The 24,590-nt window shown below is 41.1% G+C and overlaps 1 protein-coding gene across 2 annotated transcripts in view; it reads right to left on the reverse strand.

Moving 5' to 3' along the window:
* LOC138665540 (rap1 GTPase-GDP dissociation stimulator 1-like) overlaps positions 1-24,590 on the reverse strand; it is a 489,411-nt gene that overhangs the window by 11,210 nt on the left and 453,611 nt on the right. For both annotated transcript variants that reach the window (XM_069753123.1, XM_069753124.1), the window contains 4 exons: positions 19,868-19,993; positions 19,085-19,224; positions 9,912-10,038; positions 9,464-9,592 (listed from right to left, as the gene is read on the reverse strand). In XM_069753123.1, coding sequence (XP_069609224.1) covers positions 9,464-9,592; positions 9,912-10,038; positions 19,085-19,224; positions 19,868-19,993 — 522 coding nt within the window. The remainder of the gene's footprint in view (positions 1-9,463; positions 9,593-9,911; positions 10,039-19,084; positions 19,225-19,867; positions 19,994-24,590) is intronic.

A 24,590-nucleotide genomic window follows, 5' to 3' on the forward strand; every position in this document is an offset into this window, starting at 1 on the left:
ATTTTATAGACAATCATCTTGGCTATCTCATATGTAAATTTGACTTGCAGCTATTTGCATATGATTTAGTTATGCAGACTCTTGTCATGTCACTGCATTGTTACTGGTTTTTTATCCTAAAAATCTACATTTTGCTTCTCAGTGTATGTGTCTGCTGAATGAACTGTTTATTTGCTGTTATACCATTGTGCCCAGAAGAGGTGTTTTGGTTTTGAATGCCTTGGAGTTCTGCGAAAGCAATAAAACTGTGCATTTGGGCCAAGCCGCATTGCCTATACGAACGCTATCAAATGCCTGCCTACGAGTATGGATTCTTAAAATATAAATATATACAGTGGAGAAAAAAGTATTTAGTCAGCCACCAATTGTGCAAGTTCTGCCACTTAAAAAGATGAGAGGCCTGTAATTTAAATCATAGGTAGACCACAACCATGAGAGTCAAAATGAGAAAACAAATCCAGAAAATCACCTTGTCTGGTTTGGCAAGATTTATTTTGCAAATTATGGTGGAAAATAAGTATTTGGTCATTAACAAAAGTTCTTCTCAATATTTTGTAATATACAGTTGTGCTCAAAAGTTTACATACCCCAGCAGAATTTTTGCTTTATCAGCCTTTTTTCAGAGAATACTGTATGAATAATAACACCAAAACAAAACACTAACTCATGGTTAGTGGTTGGGTGAAGTCATTTATTGTCAAACTACTGTGTTTTCTCTTTTTAAATCATAATGACAACCCAAAACATCCAAATGATCGTGATCAAAAGTTTACATACCCTGGTGATTTTGGCCTGATAACATGCACAGAATTGACACATGGTTTGAATGGCTACTAAAGGTAACATCCTCACCTGTGACCTTTATGCTTGTAATCAGTATGTGTGCATAAAAGCTGAACGAGTGTCTGGGATCCCGACAGACTATTGCATCTTTCATCCAGCCACTGACGTTTCTGGATTGTGAGTCAAGGGGAAAGCAAAAGAATGGTCAACCTATCTACCGGAAAAAGTAGTTGAACTGTATAAAACAGGAAAAGGATACAAAACGATATCCAAGGAATTGATAATGCCAGTCGGCAACATTGAAACTGTAAGTAACAAATGGAAAATCAAGGGCTCTGTAAAAACAAAACCATGGTCAGATAGACCAACAAAAATTTCATCCACAAGTGCCAGGAAAATTGTTTGTGATGTAAATAACCCACAAATAACATTAGCTGAAATACTGGACTCTCTGAAAACTAGCGGTGTGGCTGTTTCAAGATGCACAATAAGGAGGCACTTGAAGAAAAATGGGCTGCATGGTCGAGTCATGAGAAGAAAGCCATTACTGAGCAAATGCTACAAAGTATCTCGCCTACAATACTCAAAACAGCAGAGACAAGCCTCAAAACTTCTAGAACAAGGTAATTTGGAGCAATGAGGCCAAAATTGAACTTTTTGGCCACAATCATAAACGTTACATTTGGAGAGAGGTAAACAGACCTATGATGAAAGGCACACTATTCCAACTGTAATGCACGGACGTGGATAGCTGATGTTTTGGGGATGTGTGCGCTACAAAGGCACAGGAAACTTGGTCAAAGTTGAAGGAAAGATGAATGAAGCATGCTATCAGCAAATACTGGAGGCAAATTTGCACTCATCAGCCCGAAAGCTGCGTGTGGGATGTACTTGGATGTTCCAACATGACAACGATCCAAAACATAAGGCCAAGTCATCCTGTCATTGGCTTCAGCAGAGCAAAGTGTAGTGGCCATCTCAGTCCCCTGACCTCAATATCATTGAGCCACTCTGGGGACATCTCAAACGCACAGTTCATGCTAGACAGCCCAGGAATTTACAGGAATTGCAGGCTTTTTGCCAAGAAGAGTGGGCAGCTTTAGTATCTGAGAAAATAATGAACCTCATCCACAACTACCACAAAAGACTTCAAGCTGTCATTGATGTTAGAAGGGGCAATACACGGTATTAAGAAATGGGGTATGTAAACTTTTGATCAGGGTCTTTTGGATGTTTTGGGTTGTCATTATGATTTAAAAAGAGAAAACACAGTAGTTTGACAAAAAATGGCTTCACCCAACCACTGACCATTAGTGGAGAAAAAGTTTTGATATTATTATTTTAATACATTTTTATAGCACCATTTATTCCTTGGCGCTTTACATGTGAAAATGGGGCAAATATAGACAAATACAATAAACCTGAGCAAAAAGCAAGGCACTAACCGGTACAGAAGGAAGAAGAACCCTGCCCACGAGGGCTCACAGTCTGCAAGGGATGGTTGAGTATACACTAGGAGAGGGAAGAGTTGGTCATGCGGCGGTTCAGTAGGTTAAGGATCACTGCAGGCTTGTCAGAAAAGGTGAGTCTTCAGGTTCTTTTTGAAGATTTCGATGTGTCATTATTCTCTGAAAAAGGGCCAATAAAGCAAAATTTCTGCTAGGGTATGTAAACTTTTAAGCACAACTGTATCTTTTGTTGGCAATGACAGTGGTCTAACTTTTTCTGTAAGTCTGCACAAGGTTGTCACACACTGTTGGCCTCTTCCTCCATGTAGATCTTCTCTAGAGCAGTGATGTTTTGGACCTCTGGGTCGCTGGGCAACATAGACTTTCAACTCCCCCCAAAGGTTTTCTATGGGGTTGAGATCTGGAGACTGGCTAGGGCATTCCAGGACCTTCATATGCATCTTCGTTGCCCTGGTGGTGTGCTTGGGATCATTATAATGCTGAAAGACTCCTCCACGTTTCATCTTCAATGCCCTAGCTGATGGAAGGAGGTTTGCATTCAAAATCTCATGATACATGGCCCCATTCATTCTTTCATGTACACAGATCAGTCGTCCTGGTCCCTTTGCAGAGAAACAGCCCCAAAGCATGATGTTGCCAACCCCATGCTTCACAGTAGGTATGATGCTCTTTGGATGCAGCTCAGCATTCTGTCTCCTAGTCCAAATACGACGAATTTTGTTTCTACCAAACAGTTCTACTTTGGTTTCATCAGACCATATGACATTCTTCCAATACTTTTCTGGATAATCCCAATGCTCTCTAGCAAACTTCAGACGGGTCTGGACATGTACTGGCTTAAGCAGGGGGATACGTCTGGCACTGCAGGATCTGAGTCCTTGGCGGCGTAGTGTGTTACTGATGGTAGCCTTTGTTACGATGGTGCCAGCTCTTTGCAGGTCATTCACTAGATCCCCCATGTGTGGTTCTGGGATTTTTGCACACCTTTGTTGTGATCATTTTGTCCCCACGGGGTGAGATCTTGCATGGAGCCCCAGATCAAGGGAGATTATCAGTGGTCTTGTATGTATTACATTTTCTTATTATTGCTCCCACAGTTGATTTCATCACACCAAGCTGCTTGCCTATTACAGATTAAGTCTTCCCAGCCTGGTACATGGCAACAATTTTGTTTCTGGTGTCCTTCGACAGGTCTTTGGTCTTCACCATAGTGGAGTTTGGAGTGTGACTGTTTGAGGTTGTGGATAGGTGTCTTTTATACTGATAAGTTCAAACAGGTGCCATTACTACATGTAATGAGTGGAGGACAAAGGAGCCTCTTAAAGAAGAAGTTACAGGTCTGTGAGAGCCAGAAATCTTGCATGTTTTTAGGTGACAAAATACTTATTTTCCACCATATTTTGCAAAATAAATCTTGCCAAATCAGACAGGGTGATTTTTTTGGACTTGCTTTCTCATTTTGACTCTCATAGTTGTGGTCAACCTATGATGTCAATTACAGGCCTCTCTCATCTTTTTATGGCTGGAGTCACACTACAGAGGAATACGGACCAGTGCTATGCGAGAAAACATTGCATATCACTCAGACCGCTGTTAATCTATGGGGCAACTCCCATCACCTTTTTTTTTCCTCCGCTGTATTATACGTTAGGGTAAAATCGCAGCATGCTGCGTTTGTACACGTATATCGGTGGAGTCTCGCCAATGCAAGTCTATGGGTGCAAGAAAAAAATCGCACACCACACGGACTATTAGTGTGACTTGCGAGAAATACACAAGCATTTTCCTCATTTCAGCCCATTGAGCTATTAAATTCAATGGGGAAAAGCATTGAGACATACGCATGTCACACGGATACATAGGTGTGAAGAAATCGCATTGCAAACGGATTACCGTACGGAGAATATTGGTGCGATTCTCGGCTGTCAAAATTGGACCGATTTTTTTATACGCTAAGTGTGACTCCAGCCTAAGTGGGAGATTTTGTGCAATTGGTGGCTGACTTTTTTCCCCCCACTATTTATGTTAGGGGTCGAGTTCCCGCCTCTGCACAGGGGGAATCTCAGGCCATCTCCGCTGCGGTCTCCCATTCTTCTCCTGCCACAGTGGAGCCTGCTCAGCGGAGACGTCAGTCCCAGCGTCTTGCTCAGTCTGACTCTGTACAATTAGCTATAGTGTGAAATAATCCCCACTATTACAAAACCCTCAGGGTCAGCAGTATATATCAGCTCGGAGGATACCCCTATATAAAACTTAGCATTTAATGAAAAACCACTAAAACAATAAACTCAACCGACGCAGAACAAAAAAAAAGTGCTTATGTGAACCAGTGCTCAAACAATAAAATTGGTTGGATCTCACCAAAGGTAGCAGAGCGGAGTGCCTCTCCAGTGTGGCAGACGTATGGTCACCAGATAGCAGAGCGGAGTGCCTCTCCAGTAAAACGGACATATAGTCACCATAGATCACCTCCCGGTAACTTTGACTGGGAGTCTGTAGTCCATGTATAGGGATAGGGACAGGGTGTGGGATAGTATCTCTCTTCCCTGTAGAACCCATTCAAGCTCCTGTCCTAACAAGGACAGGCCCCAAGTGATCCCTGTCTATGGACTCCACCAGAAAAAACATGGACCATGATGTCTTTCTCCCAACGCATTTCATAACCAGTAGCGGAGACTCATCAGGGGAGCAAATATGCCAGTAAATGTAACCTGGCTAATAGTCCAATGAAGATGCAATAATAGTCCTTCTTATAGATGGGACCTGCGGTGGCTAGATACCCATACTGACGACTACGTCCACGGTGGTATCCTCAGTCTGACTCTGTACAAAGAGTTACTGCTGCTTTTCCTGCTTCTGCCATTGAAGCCAGTGCTGGGCAGCGGCGAGCAGACGCTTCTAGGACTAAGTCCTGCTTTTCTCGTTCTGAGCATGCCCAGAGTAAGATCTCTCAGTGGAGATCGAGGGTCACATGTTCAGATACTGCAGCGAAATCCATTCGTCCTTCAGGAAGGTCCTGTAGGTGCTCAGGCTCTGTGGCAGCCTCTCATTGGTCCTTCTAGGAAGGTCATGTACTTGCTGCAACTATTTAAAGCTCGCATGGCCGCATGGCCATGCGCTAGTATCTTTCTAAGTTATGTGCTTTGCGCCAGTGTGGTCATGTAAGATTGTGTTAAGGAACACGGCTGAAATAAGCCCCTAGAATGCTGGCTCCTCCGGCAAGGAGTTTTGTGTGCATGCATGACCACTGACTACTCTCAGTTGGGTAGTTAGCCTGTGCCTCTGTGAAGTCTAACAGGGTGCAGTGCTTTGCTTTCACGGCTACTCTGTAAAATAACAGAGCTAGTTCATACTGCCATATAGTGCCGCCGTTTGCTAGCAGCAGGTTCTCCTGCACGGTGGACCCCGGGCTGCGAACGCATCTATAACAATAAAACATCTATATTTACTCGGTGCGTTCTGCAAGCCCTAACAATGTATGCATATATATGTGTGTATATATATATATATATATATATATATATATATATATATATATATATACTTTGTATGCAGCTAGTCTCTGTATTTGCTCTGTGTATGCAGCATGTCACTATATATGTATTCACTCTGTATGTATCATGTCTGTGTGTATGCAGCATGTTGCTTTGTATGTACAGTTACGTTCATATATATTTGGACAGAGACAACATTTTTCTAATTTTGGTTATAGACAATACCACAATGAATTTTAAACAAAACAATTCAGATGCAGTTGAAGTTCAGACTTTCGGCTTTCATTTGAGGGTATCCATATTAAAATTGGATGAAGGGTTTAGGAGTTTCAGCTCCTTAACATGTGCCACCCTGTTTTTAAAGGGCCCAAAAGTAATTGGACAATTGACTCCAAGGCTATTTCATGGACAGGTGTGGGCAATCCCTTTGTTATGTCATTCTCAATTAAGCAGATAAAAGGCCTGGAGTTGATTTGAGGTGTGGTGCTTGCATTTGGAAGGTTTAGCTGTGAAGTAAACATGCGGTCAAAGGAGCTCTCCATGCAGGTGAAACAAGCCATCCTTAAGCTGCGAAAACAGAAAAAACCCATCCGAGAAATTGCTACAATATTAGGAGTGGCAAAATCTACAGTTTGGTACATCCTGAGAAAGAAAGAAAGCACTGGTGAACTCATCAATGCAAAAAGACCTGGGCGCCCACGGAAGACAACAGTGGTGGATGATCGGAGTATAATCTCCATGGTGAAGAGAAAAACCTTCACAAACCGCCAACCAAGTGAACAACACTCTCCAGGAGGTCGGCGTATCAATATCCAAATCTACCATAAAGAGAAGACTGCATGAAAATAAATACAGAGGGTTCACTGCACGGTGCAAGCCCCTTACAAGCATCAAGAATAAAAAGGCTAGACTGGACTTTGCTAGAAAAAAAATCTTAAAAGCCAGCACAGTTCTGGAAGAACATTCTTTGGACAGATGAAACCAAGATCAACCTCTACCAGTGTTAAAGAAATGGTTAATCTTCACTTTACTTTTATATTAGGAAAATGGCAGAAACACAAAGTATTGCACAAGGTTATCATCTGGGTATCATTTCCCGGATATCATACATAACAGTGGTCTATAATTCCCAGAAAATGTCAAGGACGTCTGGTTGTTTTTGCCCAGATTCTGTTTTGTCCGAAAACACCCAAAAATGTTGAATGTTCAGCCAGAATCTCATAAAACCGCAGACATGTGCAAAGACTCCCCGCATTCTTTCACCTAATCTATCTTGTATCCCAGGATGTATATGACAACTCATTGTGTAAGCCATGCATATGTACCGACTTATTATGTAACGTTGTTTTTCCCATTTTGGGCTATAAAAGATGGGCTCACTGAAAATAAAGGCGGATTCATTATTATCTTGGAAAGACAACATGTGTCTGTCTCTCTGATTTAGTTCTTCCCAATTCTAGGTGAATAGAGATACCTGAGGTTGGTTCGAGTGAGAGAAAATCTCGTCTTCAACACCAGAATGATGGAAAGAGAAAAGTATGGCGAAGGCGTGGTACAGCTCATGATCCAAAGCATACCACATCATCGGTAGAACACGGTGGAGGCAGTGTGATGGCTTGGGCATGCATGGCTGCCAGTGGCACTGGGTCACTAGTGTTTATTGATGATGTGACACAGGACAGAAGCAGCTGAATGAATTCTGAGGTATTCCGAGTGATACTGGGTGCTCAGATCCAGCCAAATGCAGCAAAACTGATTGGTCGTCGTTTCATACTACAAATGGACAATGACCCAAAACATAAAGCCAAAGCAACCCAGGAGTTCATTAAAGCAAAGAAGTGGATATTCTTGAATGGCCAAGTCAGTCACCTGATCTCAACCCAATTGAGCATGCATTTCACTTGTTAAAGACTAAACTTCAGACAGAAAGGCCCACAAACAAACAGCAACTGAAAACCACCGCAGTGAAGGCCTGGCAGAGCATCAAAAAGGAGGAAACACAGCGTCTGGTGATGTCCATGAGTTCAAAACTTCAGGCAGTCATTGCCAACAAAAGGTTTTCAACCAAATACTAAAAATGAACATTTTATTTAAAATTATTGAATCTGTCCAATTACTTTTGGTCCCTTTAAAAACAGGGTGGCACATGTTAAGGAGCTGAAACTCCTAAACCCTTCATCCAATTTTAATGTGGATACCCTCAAATGAAAGCTGAAAGTCGGAACTTCAACTGCATCTGAATTGTTTTGTTTAAAATTCATTGTGGTAATGTCTATAACCAAAATTAGAAAAATGTTGTCTCTGTCCAAATATATATGGATGTAACTGTATGTGCTGTATATATGCAGCATGTCTCTGTATGTATGTGCTCCGTGTATGCTTCTCAGTATGTATGTGTTCTATGTATATAGCATGTCTCAGTGTGTGTGTGTATGTATATGCACTAGATATATATATGCATTCATATATGTATACATATGGTGTATAAATATATAGTGTATGCATGCGCTCTGTGTATACACATCTGTGTATGTGCTCTGTGTACATAGCATGTCTGTATGTTTTTGATCTCTGTATGTGCTTTATATGCAACATGCGTTCATACGTATACATGGGCTCTGTGTATACATATTTCTGCATGTATGTGCTCTGTGTATGCAGCATATCTCTATGTATGTGTGCTGTGTATACCCATGTGCATGCTATGTGTATATACATATTTTTGGCACTGTGTGTATGTAGCATCCACATTTATAAATACTGGCAGTGCAGACGAGTGTTCAAATGTATAAACAGGTCTACAATTGGGTGATTGAATTGTTCTGAAGCAAAAATCATTGTTCTCGGAAGCATGCCGCCTGGTGTTTCCAGGAGATGTGCAGCTGATAACATTATGCTGTATGAGGACAGATTGTGCTACTAGTTCTGTGCCCATCATTCTTCATCGACTTTTGTAAAAAGGCCGGTAAACGAACACCAAAGGAATTGAATACTGTCTATCGCTCAAGTTTTACAGGCTGAACTCAGCTCATGTAAATGCAGCCTAAATTTTGTGTATGATGGTGCAATATGTTAGCATTGGGGTCCTGCTTTAAACTTTTGTCCAAGGCCCCACTTTATTTAAAACTGGCTCTGCTTATTAACACCGATGTAAAAATAAAATACTGATTTGTGGGCTATATGACTGTTAAATAACCTGTACATGCAAGTTCCTAAAATATAAATCCAATGTTATTTGAGCCATTATACAGATGTGTGCAAGAAGCTGAATACTGCAGCCACAAGATCAGGGTGTTTGTCCCGTCTGTAGTGTACGCGAGTCCATGTAAAAACTAATCCTAAAACTGCCAGGAGTCGCACAAAATGTCAGCCATACTCCAAACCACTGCAGCCAAGGTGAGTGTGCCTCAGCTATACTCCGACAGGTTGATCACATGTTGGTGCACATGGTCTTCAGTAAATAAAGGTCATATAAGTGGTGTGACTTTGTAATTACATTCCCCGATTATAGTTCTAAACTCATGTAAAAAGGTTACACTCTTACTTCTGTAGCCTATTTATGTAACGCAATCAACCTGAGTTGGATGTGAACCAGTGCTGGGCTCCTGCAATGATCAGCTCATATTTATATTCTAGGGATTTTCTGCTGAAAATAAGAATACGATAATATTGCGACCCAGCTCCTCTGGTGGAGATAATAGACGGTTGAAGTCTTACCTGAGTCAACGAGACTGCATAACAGCCCCATGCAATTGTATTTCACCTCTGGTCCCTTAGATTCATCTTGCAAAACTTTGTGCAGGATTGTCACCAACTCCGACTCTTTGAAGACTTCTTCGACAACCTCTGAAATTATAATGAGGACCATTATGTCATCTCATAAACTACTACTTTTACATTAATGATGTTGTAGGGCCTCCACTGTATTAGTTGAGGATGATGGTGTTTGTTGGCATCGCCATTCTTAGAAAAGCATGAGATAATAAAAGCGTTTGATGATGATGAATCTCGTTACCTCCAGTATGCTCGCATTACATTCCCGAACCTTCTATAAATCACCTACTCGATAATGAATTTTCTGTCAAGCCTTCGTATTTCATTATGCAATGTTCTGTGCCCCTCTAATATAATAGGTTTGTTTTGTGATTGCAGCATTTTACGTTACCAAGGTTGATGGCAGAAGCGATGGCTAATGCGATGAGGGCTTCATTTTGCATAATGGCGTGCTCGCTGGTTGTCATGGATACCAGATGCTTCACACCTTTGGCCTTTTCAATAGCCTTGACTACATCCTGTGCATAACAACCAAAAGAGAACATTTTAAATGGAATAACCTTGGTGGAAGTCATAATCGCATAAAGTACATTCTAGAACTTATTCAGGCTTCTGACAGTCTATCAAGTACTTCTCTGATATCATTCATTCTGAAATCTTGCCAAAGTGAGAATCCTCAGCTATACAACGATTGGTATCTCATAATCTCATACATAACTGTGATTACTGAAGTTAGGACCATGCTCCTTTCCTCAAGTTACACCCTTATGTTCCGTTTCCTACAGTTCTAGCAGAGTGGAAGGGATTTATAGACATCTCATGCCCACTGTGCTTCTTTTTAAAGCTGCGTAAACTGACCTGTGGCGCATTTTTCACTGCATATTCTCTTACCGGTATGCTGAGTTTTCTGTGCAGATTTTCCCTATAGACTTGCATTAGGAGCGGAAATTCCACAGGTAAAAGACGCACATGTTTTTAAAATGCAATGGTGGAAACGGATCAAAAACGCATGTAAGTGCAAGGCAAAATAAGTATTTGATACACTGTCAATTTTGCAAGTTTCCCCACCTACAAAGAAGGGAAAGGTCTGAAACTTTTATCATAGGTACACTTCAACTGTGAGAAACAGAACCGTAAAAAAAAAAAAAAAAACCTGAAAATGACATTGTATGATTTTTAAATAATTACATTGCATTTTATCGCAGTAAATTATTATTTGATCACCTACCAACCAGCAAATATTCTGGCTCTCACAGATTTGTTACATTTATTTTTAAGAAGCCATCTTAGGCCTCTTTCACACATCAGTTTTTTGCCGTCAGTCACAATCCGTTGGCTCGACGGATCCATCGCAGATTGTGAAAAACTGATTGTGAAAAACGGATTTGTTTTTTCGACAGATCCAACTAGCGTATCTGGCTAATTGGATCCTAAATAAATCGGAGCATGCTCAGTTAGGAAAAAAAAAACGGAATCTGTTGCCGGATTCAGCCATGTGACGGATCCAGCGCCCATAGGCTTCCATTCGAGCAAATGACCAACAGCGACGGATCCGTCGCTCTCTGATTTTTCGACGTACACTAAAAACGTTATTTTGTCCGTCATCTCTGGCCGCCAGACAAACAATTTTTGACAGATCCGGCAAACAACGGATGAATCGTGAGGCCATCCATTGCAATCTGTCGCTAATACAAGTCTATGAAAAAAAAAACGGATCCGGCGGCATCAGTCGCCGGATTCGTTTTTTTTTTTCAAACTTCAACGGAATGCGATGGATAGCAAAAACTGATGTGTGAAAGGGGCCATAGTCTGCAGTCATTGCCTGTATTAATTGCACCTGTGTGAACTTGTCACATGTACAAAAGACACCTGTCCACACACTCAATTAATCAAACTCCAACCTCTCTACCATGGCCAGGACCAAAGAGTTGTCTAATAGCATGAAGGACAAAATTATAGACCTGCACAGAGTTGAGATGGGCTACAGGACAATAAGCAAGCAGGTGAGAAGGGAACAACTGTTAGCACAATTATTAGAAAATGAAAGGAACAAGAGGAGTGTCATTCTTCCTCGGTCTGGGTATCCATGTAAGATCTCGCATCGTGGGGTAAGGATGATTCTGAGAAAGGTCAGCAATCAGCCCAGAACTACAAGGGAGGACCTGTTCAATGACCTGAGAAGTATAGATATAAAGAACCCGGCACTCAACTTGAATTAAACTTGAGGTTTTTTATTCCGTAGTACGAAAAAACGTTTCGGCCTAGTGTGGCCTTCGGTGAGACCCGGGCTTTCACGCCGACAGCGGTGGACACCACGTCAGGATCCGGCCACTCTCAGGTCACAGCTGCGCTATATCTATTTAAGCGGACCACCATTAAGTGATAACCCACGGATCTATCACACATACTGAGGTTATTCTCAGTCATCCTTCAGTACGTAACTGACAAAGGCCACACTAGGCTGAAACGTTTTTTCATACTGCGGAATAAAAAACCTCAAGTTTAATTCAAGTTGAGTGCCGGGTTCTTTATATCTATATGCATATGGTTTGGGAACCTACCCGTGCACCCTAGTAGCTGTGCTCACGTCTTTTGACTGACCTGAGGAGTAGACATGAGCGAACTTGTTTGGAAAACATTCGCCATTCTCAAATTCAGCACAAATGTAGCACATTCAGGTTTGTGTTCGATTTCCCGAGCAATTTTGCTCAAAATCGTCAAAATTCATTCACAGATCGGTATATGATCGTGTTTTCCACTAATGCTCTTTTTTTACTTTGTCTAGGATAGTGGCGATAGTGGTGTATGAGGAGTGAGGGGGGACGTGTTTTATGAGGGAAGGGAGTGTGTCTAGGTCACAGGGGAATGGCATTGTGTAATTTTTTTTTGTTCTGTAATAACTTAATGTGGGTACATTCCGGCAGCCAAACAGCGCAGAAACCACCCTCAACATCATGAAATAAGGTCTTCTGTGATTGACTGCCAAAGTCACATGTCCCTGTCCATATAAAAAGTGGACATTTTGTTTTGCTGGTGCCAATTTCTCAGTGTAAGGCTGCCGTCACACTATCAGTATTTGGTCAGTATTTTACATCAGTGTTTGTGTATTTGGTCAGTATTTTACATCAGTATTTGTAAGCCAAAACCAAGAGTGGAACAATTAGAGGAAAAGTATAATAGAAACATGTGCACCACTTCTGCATTTATCACCCACTCCTGGTTTTGGCTACAAATACTGATGTAAAATGCTGACCAAATACTGCTAGTGTGATGGCAGCCTCACAGCGCAGATTGGCCGCTGCTGCTGAAAGTGAACTTGTCAGTTACCAAGATAGGAACCTGCACTGCGTGAAATCGATCTTCCAGCATCTAACTAGATGGTTCTAAAACTAACTTCCAAGAGGCCCATTTGCTAATCCAAATTATTTGGGCAAAAACTTTGTTGCAGTGATGAAACAAGAGGCCCCATTTGCTTATCGCATTCACTAGGCCTAATATAGGTGTTCAGCCAGGAGGTCCAAATTGCTTATCCAAAATGTTTTGCATAAAACTGTGTTGTATTGAGGAATCAGGAAGCCCCATTTGCTCATCAAAATCATTAGGTATGAGTGTTGTTCAGGCACACTAAGAAAATAAATAGTGATTGTTCATTTACTGACAGGTGACTCAAAGATGTAGGCCTAAGGTTGTGAAACAGCAGGTTAAAAGAGGCAAAGGATACATGCAACATGAGTGGAAAAAGCAAGGTCACGGTGGAAGGGGGAATAGGCTTGATGTTCAAAGTGTACATGGCTTAAGTGTTAATGAAAGCTCAACTGAACAAACATTGTTTCGTCCTATCCAAAGACCACTGGCAGAATCTGTTACTGGATGGGCTACTCTACTCACTTTTTTTTGGCAGCCACACAGTGGTATGCCTCCAGTGAATGGCAAGCACTGCATCAAGTGGCCTCTCCTCTTCTTCCTCCACCTTAACATCACGCACAGTACAATCCTCATTAGGGTCACTTCTGTCCTTCTATCTGTCTGTCACGGATATTCATTGGTAGCGGCCTCTGTCGGTCATGGAAATCCAAGTCGCTGATTGGTCACGGCAAAACAGCCACGACCAATCAGCGACGGGCACAGTCCGGAAGAAAATGGCCGCTCCTTACTCCCCGCAGTCAGTGCCCAGCGTCCGCATACTCCCCTCTGGTCACCGCTCACACAGGGTTAATGCCGGCAGTAACAGACCGCGATATGCCGCGGGTAACGCACTCCGTTACCACCGCTATTAACCCTGTGTGTCCCCAACTTTTTACTATTGATGCTGCCTATACGGCATCAATAGTAAAAAAATGTAATGTTAAAAATAATAAAAAAAACCAAAAAACCTGCTATACTGACCCTCCGTAGTCCGCCGAACCGCCTGCCGCCATCTTCCGTTCCCAGCGATGCATTGCGAAATTAGCCAGAAGACTTAGTGGTCTCGCGAGACCGCTAAGTCATCTGGGTAATTTCGCAATGCATCCTGGGAACGGAAGATGGCGGCAGCCGCGCACTCATCGCCTGCGCCAGAGCCTCGCTGGACTCGATCCCGGCGGGTGAGTATATAACAGGGATATGGTGCCCACACTGCTGTATACTGCGTGGGCTGTGTTAGATACCGCGTGGCTGCTATATACTGCATAGACAGTGTTATATACTATGTAGGCTGTGTGATATACTCCGTGGGCTGTGCTAGATATTACGTGGCCACTGTTATATACTGTGTGGGCAGTGTTATATACTACGTGACTGGGCAATATACTACGTGGCTCTGTGCTGTATACTACGTCGCTGGGCAATATACTATGTTGGCTCTGTGCTGTATGCTACGTGGCTCTGTGTTGTATACTACGTCGCTGGGCAGTATACTACGTGGCTCTGTGCTGTATACTACGTGGCTCTGTGCTGTATACTACGTCGCTGGGCAATATACTACGTGACTGGGCAATATACTACGTGGCTGGGCAATATACTATGTAGCTGGGCAATATACTACGTGTCTGTGCTGTATACTTCGTGGCTCTGTGCTGTATACTACGTCGCTGGGCAATATACTACGTGGCTGGGCAATATACTACGTGACTGGGCAATATACTACATGGCTGGGCAATATACTACATGGCTGGGCAATATACTACGTGGCTGGGCAATATACTACGTGGCTGGGCAATATACTACGTAGCTGGGCAATATACTACGTGGCTGGGCAATATACTATGTGGGCTGTGCAATATACTACGTGGACATGCATATTCTAGAATACCCGATGCGTTAGAATCGGGCAAACATCTAGTTAAGCAGATAAAAGTCCTGGAGTTGATTTGAGGTGTGGTGTTTGCATTTGGAAGGTTTTGCTGTGAAGTAAACATGCAATCAAAGGAGCTCTCCATGCAGGTGAAACAAGCCATCCTTAAGCTGCGAAAACAGAAAAAACCCATCCGAGAAATTGCTACAATATTAGGAGTGGCAAAATCTACAGTTTGGTACATCCTGAGAAAGAAATAAAGCACTGGTGAACTCATCAATGCAAAAAGACCTGGGCGCCCACAGAAGACAACAGTGGTGGATGATCGCAGAATAATCTCCATGGTGAAGAGAAACCCCTTCACAACAGCCAACCAAGTGACCAACACTCTCCAGGAGGTAGGCGTATCAATATCCAAATCTACCATAAAGGGAAGACTGCATGAAAGTAAATACAGAGGGTTCACTGCACGGTGCGAGCCACTCATAAGCATCAAGAAGAAAAAGGCGAGACAAGACTTTGCTAAAAAACATCTAAAAAAAAGCCAGCACAGTTCTGAAAGAACATTCTTTGGACAGATGAAACCAAGATCAACCTCATTCATGGAAGGATTGACAGGTAAGTTTCCCCTTTTGTAAATAAGGTTTGTGGAGGGCGTTTGCTAGGCTGCTACGGAACTGAACACATTCCGGATACCACGAGGAATGAACCTGCACCTGTCGGTGCTGGTTAGGGCAGGACAATTACCCGTGTGCTCCAGAGAGTGGGTATGCACCTCCCGGTGCTGACAGCAGTGAACAGAGGGTTACCGCTGATCCATGCAGAGCCAGGGTACCCTGCTGAAGGAGTGTGTTACACTTTGAAACGTGTCGGTTAGTTGACTTCAACGAGGCTCCGTAGGCCAGTGACGTCACTCACTACTTGTCAGTGTCGGCCATTCTTCCGTGTAACCAGGGACACAACTGGCCGGGGCGTCTGTGGCTCTGCACGGAACAGTGGTAACCCTCTGTCCACTGCTGTCAGCACCGGGAGGTGCGTGCCCACTCTGTGGAGCACAGAGGTATTTGTCCTGCCCTAGCCAGCACCGACAGGTGCAGGTTCATTCTTCGTGGTATCCGGAATGTGTTCAGTTCCGTAGCAGTCTAGCAAACGCCCTCCACAAACCTTATTTACACAAGGGGAAACCTACCTGTCAATCCTTCCACGAATGAGGCTCACTTGGAATTTAGGAGTTATGTAAACCCGCAAACAGGCATCTATTAGATTTATATCTATATTGTATATCAGAATTAAAGTATATATAGGCGCAATATAAGTTGAGAAAAAAATGTACAAAGCCAATCCAGAATATCAAAGGATAATAACCAATTATATATGTATATATTTATGAGATAATGGAATATGGCCAATACACAAAAGAAAGAGTGGCAGACCACTCGGGATATATGGCAAAACACTACAAAAGAGAACCCAAAGTAATATAGACCTCTATAATAAAGTATTAAGGACAAATAAATATAAAATAAGCCTTTATTAAAACATATTTGGCAATGGCACCAACAGTGTGCCTGTATTTGGAGTTAAAAAATATATATATATGTATACAAGAGTATATATTACGGACGGACTACAAATAATAAAATAACATATACTGTCTGAAAACACAATGTGGCTATCGCCAGAGTCTACCAGGATTGGTATGTATGTGCAACCTTGTAAAAAAAGTGCATAGTGCCAAGTAAATAGCAGAAAATTACATCTCCATAATATTAAGATCGAATGCAGAGAAATAATTAAAAAAAAGTGCAAACATGTCAAAAATAAAATGTTATAAAAAATATATGCCAAATATATAAGTGTAAACAAATATGTGAAAAACTGTGAGCACAAAAAATAAAATAATATAAAAAATGAAAAAGTATGTGAAAAAATGTGTTGGGGCCTGATGTAGACAATAAAAAAAATATAAGTGTACCGTGTGAGTAAGGTATACCTAGGTACAAAATATATACCTAAGTACTAGGTGACTGAGTATAATTGTATGAGCAAAAAAGGGTGGAAGGGGCATTGTGCATAAATAGAAAGCTATTCAAAATGGCTATATACAGGTGCACTATATGGCTATATGCAGGTGCCCTATATGGTAAGGTATACCTAGGTACAAAATATACCAACACAAATATAAGGTGACTCAGTATAATTGTTTAAACTGAAAAAAGGGGGAAGACAGTGTGCCTAAGATTGAGTGTGCATAGATAGAGAGCTGTTCAGTATATATGCAGGTGCACTGTATAGTTATATGTAGGTACACTGTATAGCAAGATATGTCTAAGTGCACATAAGGGCACACAATAGCACGTTCTATTATAACAGGTCACGGACGTAATGTGAGCATCACCATGACCGATATATCACAGGGGGTAAAGCCCGGCGCACAAAGGGTTTTGCATGAGACAAAGAAGTAAAATAAGAAGGGATAAATATACCTATCTGAGTCCGTCCCTCCAGAATACAGAGCACCCCGACGCGCGTTTCGGACGCTAATCCTTCGTCAGGGGAATCTCTTTTGTAGTGTTTTGCCAGGCGCAATATAAGGAGGGGCTGCTCATTTATCATTATTTATAGACCAACTTGGTTGACACACATACTGATGGTGTGCACCAGGTGGTTTATATGACAGCAGGTACGGTAGTACTGGAAATTTTTCTCCAGGCACTTGTAGCACGGTATTTCTCATTATTAATCTGGTTTACCTATTATTTTTGGGCAGAAAAGGCACAGCGTTTGTCTGATTTACCAGCAGCACTTGTGTGCTTTAAAGTTGTAGCGCCAGTGTATTTTATAAAGTTTTATCTAAGACTCTGTACTGCTGTCTTTCCTGTGACCCTTGCGTTACATTCATCTTGGCCAAAAAAGAGTAATGGTTGTTCACCCTGCTAGTCCCACGCTACAAGGAGAACCTTACATCCCTCCTTCCTGAGGCAGAGAGGTCTACTAAAATGGTGCTATAGCATAAGGCCATTGTGAAAAATATGTTGGAAAAATTCCCATCAAACAGTGCTAGTGACAGGGGGCAAGGTTCCTTGCCCAGCCAAGGAGGAAAGGCCAGGGAGACGCACAGCAGAGGCAGGGGTACACTGTCAAAGGCCTGGGCCAATTTCATGACACCATTCCAGCGTCCAGGCTCTGATTACCGGGTATTTTTGACAAGGAGAGAAAGGTTTTTAAAGATTTGTCAAGCAATACCTGGCCGTCAAAACCAGCAAACTCCCTAATTCCTCTGCGACCTTCAGCTATTGGGTCTCAAAGCTGGACACCTTGCATGAGCAGTCCCTCTATGCCTTGGAGATTCTGTGCTGCCCTGCCATTGATGTCTTGTCTGAGCGGGTTTTTAGTGACCCCAGAGGAAGGGGGTAAAAAGAGACAAAGCTTTCACCTGTTAACAGAAAGTGCTGACAGGCTCATTCTGATAAAAATGAACAACGCTTAGCACTATGTTCAGAGCCTTCATGAGTGTAGGAGCACTCATTTTCTTAATATTTTAATGAGGCTCTCCACTTGTTGCTTTAAGGGTCTGTCATTATAGTTTAGTTATCAATTTTTTAGTCATCATTTTTTAAAAATACTTTTGAAATTTTGCCTTATATACAAGTCATTATGCAGGAAAGAATGTTTAAAATTTTTTTCCTGTAAACTCCAATTTCTCATCAATTTTGAATGTTTTATTGTCAGTCCTTAAGGTGGAGTAAAAGTGTGATACCATTGCTCTCATCAGCGATCTGGGATTCAGATGCTTCCAGGGGTCTTCCCCATGCTGTTCTCCTTCCATTCAGAATTTTTTCTATCTACTTGTAGGGTCTGCCGTAAAAATGTTCGGATTTCCCATTGACTCCCATTATACTCGTTACTCAAAACAAGCATCCGACCATTAGGAATAGCTTGTTTTGAGCATCCGAGCATTTTAGTGCTCGCTCATCTCTAATAAATACATGTTCTATCAAACTATTCTATAGGAATGGTTAAATATATATATATTAGTGACATAAATGTGAAATTCCTGCCAAAAGCTAAAATGTGGGTTCTCTATCTTTCATCCATGGTGGGAAAAGCATTACATAGAACACAAACATCTTCCTCTATATTGTGATCCCCAGGAAAAGGACTGGGGGAGGAGGGGAATTCCTGTTGCTTTAATGAGTGGTAGTTCCAACATAGTTCTAAAATTTATCTCCAGTACATATAAATGGCCAGGATATCCTGTTTCAAGTCTTTATCAATAAGTATTTCCCTACTTGAGACTTGCTGTGTCGTAAAAGAGATGCCAAAAGACGATTTGCTTCTCCTCGAACTCCAACATGGTCCTTGGCGTCGCACCACTGCACAAGTCTCGTCAATAGATGGGAATCTTGACCCAGAATCCTAGCTGTATCCGCTTTCCATAAAAATAGAGGGATATTATGTTATTGCATGGTGTGACAAGGTTGGAATAACCAACTATCCAATGCTCAAAGTCTTCATACATAAAAAAAACTGCCCACCGGGAAGTATCTACGTTCTTTACATACCTCTCACAGTAAACTTCTTCTGAACCTCCTGTTTAAAAGCCACAAGTCATTATTGGACCTAGTTCATTTTTTTGTAGAGTTTTCTGTATCTTTTTTTTTGTTCCTTGATTGATATTACACTAGCTATTAATTGAGAACCCTGAGCATTATTTGTGCAACATTCAGGTGAGAGTAATATTGTACTCTGTATCGTGAATCACTGTAATTTATTTTTTTGGCATTTTAAAATGCTATTTCTTAAAGGAGTTCTGTATTAAAAGATATTGATTGCAACTAAGTTACGTTACCAGACACAACTCTTACATTATCTTACCACTGACTCTGCCAGACACAGTGAAGTATTAAAGAGAGATGACATCAATAACTTTAAGTATGGAACCTAATTACTTTTCTGAAGTCACCAGAAATAGTCATTCCCCAAAGAAGAGACTACACTCAAATTGTGAATTTTGTCACTAGGCTATGAATTTCTAGTTAAAACACAAAACAGCAGCAATTTTTCTGTTTTACCTTGGCCATCAGTCAACATCCTTAGAGTTCCCAGGAGCTTGAATTGAACAGGGGGCATTTCTGATCTTAACAACATCTGGATTCTGTCTGCCACCCCTTCTTCCAGCATTCTAACTTTGTTCATTACTAAGGATAAGATGCATCATAATAAAATGTTACAAATGTTGTTGATAAATTGATATAAAAACAGCTGTAAAACCAAAAAGATGTAAAATATATCCTTCTATTTCTTGTCATATACTTGTAGTATAGGTCAAATAATTAATGTTTTATACGTGTTTTCCACACAGCCAGAAAATAAATCTGAAGATAACCTTGTAAGTGTTAAAATGTGTGATTATTATGCTTTTTGGCATCTCACATCTCATTAGCTTCAATTTAACACTTCTTCTTAATAGGTACAGCGAAACATCTATAGATTGTACGCGTACAAAGAACGAGATGAGCAGAGGCGCTCACACAAGGTATACAAGGTAAATTTGTATAGGCTGCTTTTAAGCATGATGTACAATAAAATAGTATTAGCCCAAAACATCTTGAAAAATAATTTTATGCTAAAAAAAACACCCAAAAGTATTCAAAGAGTGATACCATTGTTGGCTAACCCAAACAATTATGTTATCCAATAAAGGTAGTATCACTCTGTGTATTTACACTGTTCTAAGTAGTATAATATACTGATGGTAGTAAGTCCTAGGGCTGGGTTCACATTAGCATATCTGTGCGCAACGTATGCCTGCGTATAGATCCGCATGCGTACATATGTTTAACATAGTGTACGCAGGGACATGCGTTGGCATCAGTTTGTATGCAGATGCGTCCGCATGTGTCGTTTCGCGGTGTCCGGCAAATGCAACATGTTGCATTTTTTGAGGTGTCAAATATGTGCAGGCATGTGCATACGGAAGAGGGCGTATAAACAACACATTAGTGTCTATGGGAACGCATTGGTACGCGAGGGCATGCGTTCGATGCGCTTGCGCACTTCGGACTGCGCATGTCCAGGAACCGATTGAGACACACCCATTGAGACACGCCCTCCTGGAAATATCAAATGCATGCGCATAAACCACACAAATGCAGGCAAAAATGCATACAAACGCATGCACATGCAGCTTTTTTTTGGTGTCATGCGTATGCTGGTGTGGATAGAAAACGCAGCGTAAGCATGCATTTAAATGCGTTTTGGCGCATGCAGATGATACACTGCGCACAAATATGCTAACGTGAACCTAGCCCAAGTCAGGATCGTTGGAAGTCCCAGAGGTCGGACACCACTAATTTTAGAGATATGCAATTACTTTAGAAGACGGGAATACTACTTTAACTTTATTTCTAGGTATGGATTTGAAACCCTGTATTTTAAAAAGTCCTAATTGTAAAAAATAGTTACAGGAGAGTTTTTTGAATATTTATAACAACAATTGTCCTTTTTACATAATGGCCCTTACATCAACACATGAAATCACCTTTGTATGGTGTCACCTTAGCAACAACATGACACATGACTAATCATAAAAGCATACATTTTTATTTGGAAAAATGATCTTAGAAAACAATTAAAATCACAAAAATATGTTTCTAAGAAAAAGGACTAGTGCTCTTAAACATAATAATGGTGTCACAGGTAAACAGTAGACATTTACCTTGTTGTGTTGTAAGTGAAACATCATAACAATGACTGGTTAAACCAGCATCAGAAATTTAGATCTTTATAAAAAAAATATTAATTATAAATAATGGTGTCAGGACTCAAACCCAGCAGCTTTTGTGCACAGGGTGGCAGCTCTTCCCTCTGAGCTATTCAGCTCTCTGGACAGTTTATTACTAACCCAGCACCTGTGTTGTTCCTGATTGTCTTCACCTTGAGTTTTAGCTCCACCCTGATTAAACACTCTACTTAAACCTGGCATTACACTTCCTTCTTTGTGAGATTATTGAGCTCTCGGCCTCTAGTCAAGCTTTCCTTTCACCTGCTGCTTCATTCCTAGATTATACTGCTGCTACCGTGTTCCAAACCCTCACTATTCCTGCCTACGCAACCTGCTGATCCTTTAGCTATATTGCTGCTCCTTGTACCAACCCCTAGCTAATAGGGCTATGCTACCTGCAGGTGCTGCCCTCAGTGGTTGCAGTACCACTGCTTCAACTCAGGCCAGTCCATAAAAATATTGCTTGTGCTTTGGGTGATTGACAAACTGATTAGAAAGTCTGATAAAGAGTAACTAGTTTTTTTTATGTTTAAGGTTTTTTAATTATGAGCAGATTGAGATTGAAAGATCTTGAAAGATGCAGTGGATTCCACATTTCTGGAGAAATCTATGTGCACAATGGGAAAAGGCCAACAATACTTGATGCTCATGATCTATGAGGTCTGAGGCAGCACTGCATTAACCCCTTAAGCCCCGAGGGTGGTTTGCACGTTAATGACCAGGCCAATTTTTACAATTCTGACCACTGTCCATTTATGAGGTTATAACTCTGGAACGCTTCAACGGATCTTGGCGATTCTGACAATGTTTTCTCGTGATATATTGTACTTCATGATAGTTTTAAAATTTCTTCAATATAATGTGCGTTTATTTGTGAAAAAAATGGAAATTTGGCGAAAATGTTGAAAATTTTGCAATTTTCCAACTTAGAATTTTTATGCCCTTAAATCACAGAGATATGTCACACAAAATAATTAATAAGTAGCATTTCCCACATGTCTACTTTACATCAGCACAATTTTGGAACCAACTTTTTTTTTTAGGGAGGTATAAGGGTTAAAATTTGATTAGCAATTTCTCATTTTTACAACACCAATATTTTTTAGGGACTACATGACATTTGAAGTCATTTTGAGGGGTCTATATGATAGAAAATAACCAAGTGTGACACCATTCTAAAAACTGAACCCCTCAAGGTGCTCAAAACCACATTCAAGAAGTTTATTAACCCTTCAGGTGTTTAACAGGAATTTTTGGAATGTTTAAATAAAAATGAACATTTAACTTTTTTTCATAAACAATTTACTTCAGCTCCAATTTGTTTTATTTTACCAAGGGTAACAGGAGAAAATGGACACCGAAAGCTGTTGTACAATTTGTCCTGAGTACGCTGATACCCCATATGTGGGGGTAAACCACTGTTTGGGCGCATGGCAGAGCTCGGAAGGGAAGGAGCGCCATTTGACATTTCAATGCAAAATTGACTGGAATTGAGATGGGACGCCATGTTGAATTTGGAGAGCCCCTGATGTGCCTAAATATTGAAACCCCCCACAAGTGACACCATTTTGGAAAGTAGACCCCCTAAGGAACTTATCTAGATGTGTGGTGAGCACTTTGACCCACCAAGTGCTTCACAGAAGTTTATAATGCAGAGCCGTAAAAATAAAAAAATCATATTTTTTCACAAAAATGATCTTTTCGCCCCCAATTTTTTATTTTCCCAAGGGTAAGAGAAGAAATTAGACCACAAAAGTTGTTGTGCAATTTGTCCTGAGTACGCCGATACCTCATATGTGGGGGTAAACCACTGTTTGGGCGCATAGCAGAGCTCGGAAGGGAAGGAGTGCCATTTGACTTTTCAATGCAAAATTGACTGGAATTAAGATGGCACGCCATGTTGCGTTTGGAGAGCCCCTGATGTGCCTAAATATTAAAACCCCCTACAAGTGACATGATTTTGGAAAGTAGACCCCCTAAGGAACTTATCTAGATGTGTGGTGAGCACTTTGACCCACCAAGTGCTTCACAGAAGTTTATAATGCAGAGCCGTAAAAATAAAAAATCATATTTTTTCACAAAAATGATCTTTTCGCCCCCAATTTTTTAATTTCCCAAGGGTAAGAGGAGAAATTAGACCACAAAAGTTGTTGTGCAATTTGTTCTGAGTACGCCGATATCCCACATGTGGGGGTAAACCACTGTTTGGGCGCATAGCAGAGCTCAGAAGGGAAGGAGCGCCATTTGACTTTTCAATGCAAAATTGACTGGGATTAAGATGGGACGCCATGTTGCGTTTGGAGAGCCCCTGATGTGCCTAAATATTGAAATCCCCTACAATTGACACCATTTTGGAAAGTAGACCCCCTAAGGAACTTATCTAGATGTGTGGTGAGCACTTTGACCCACCAAGTGCTTCACAGAAGTTTATAATGCAGAGCCGTAAAAATAAAAAATCATATTTTTTCACAAAAATGATCTTTTCGCCCCCAATTTTTTATTTTCCCAAGGGTAAGAGAAGAAATTGGACCCCAAAAGTTGTTGTGAAATTTGTCCTGAGTACGCTGATACCCAATATGTGGGGGTAAATGACTGTTTGGGTGTGTGGCAGAGCTCAGAAGGGAAGGAGCGCTGTTTTACTTTTCAATGCAAAACTGACTGGAATTGAGATGGGACACCATGTCGCGTTTGGAGAGCCCCTGATGTACCTAAACATTAAAACCCCCCACAAGTGACAGCATTTTGGAAAGTATATATAATATGAAAATGCAAAAAATGTTTATTCAAAACACCACAACACAGCACATAAAAACATTTAAAAACACAGTATCCTGTATAAATCACCCACATATAGTTATATAAATCAGTAGGAAAAAACCAAATAGCTGTATCACAAATATCATGCAACGGACTCAATTAGGCACCAGGCATAGTACCTCAGATATCATGATGGCTAAATCAAGAGCCCCAATAAATGTAATCAATCACAGTAGCGAAGACCCCCCTAAAAT

Source organism: Ranitomeya imitator, chromosome 2, assembly GCF_032444005.1.
Source record: "Ranitomeya imitator isolate aRanImi1 chromosome 2, aRanImi1.pri, whole genome shotgun sequence".
NCBI lineage: Eukaryota > Metazoa > Chordata > Amphibia > Anura > Dendrobatidae > Ranitomeya > Ranitomeya imitator.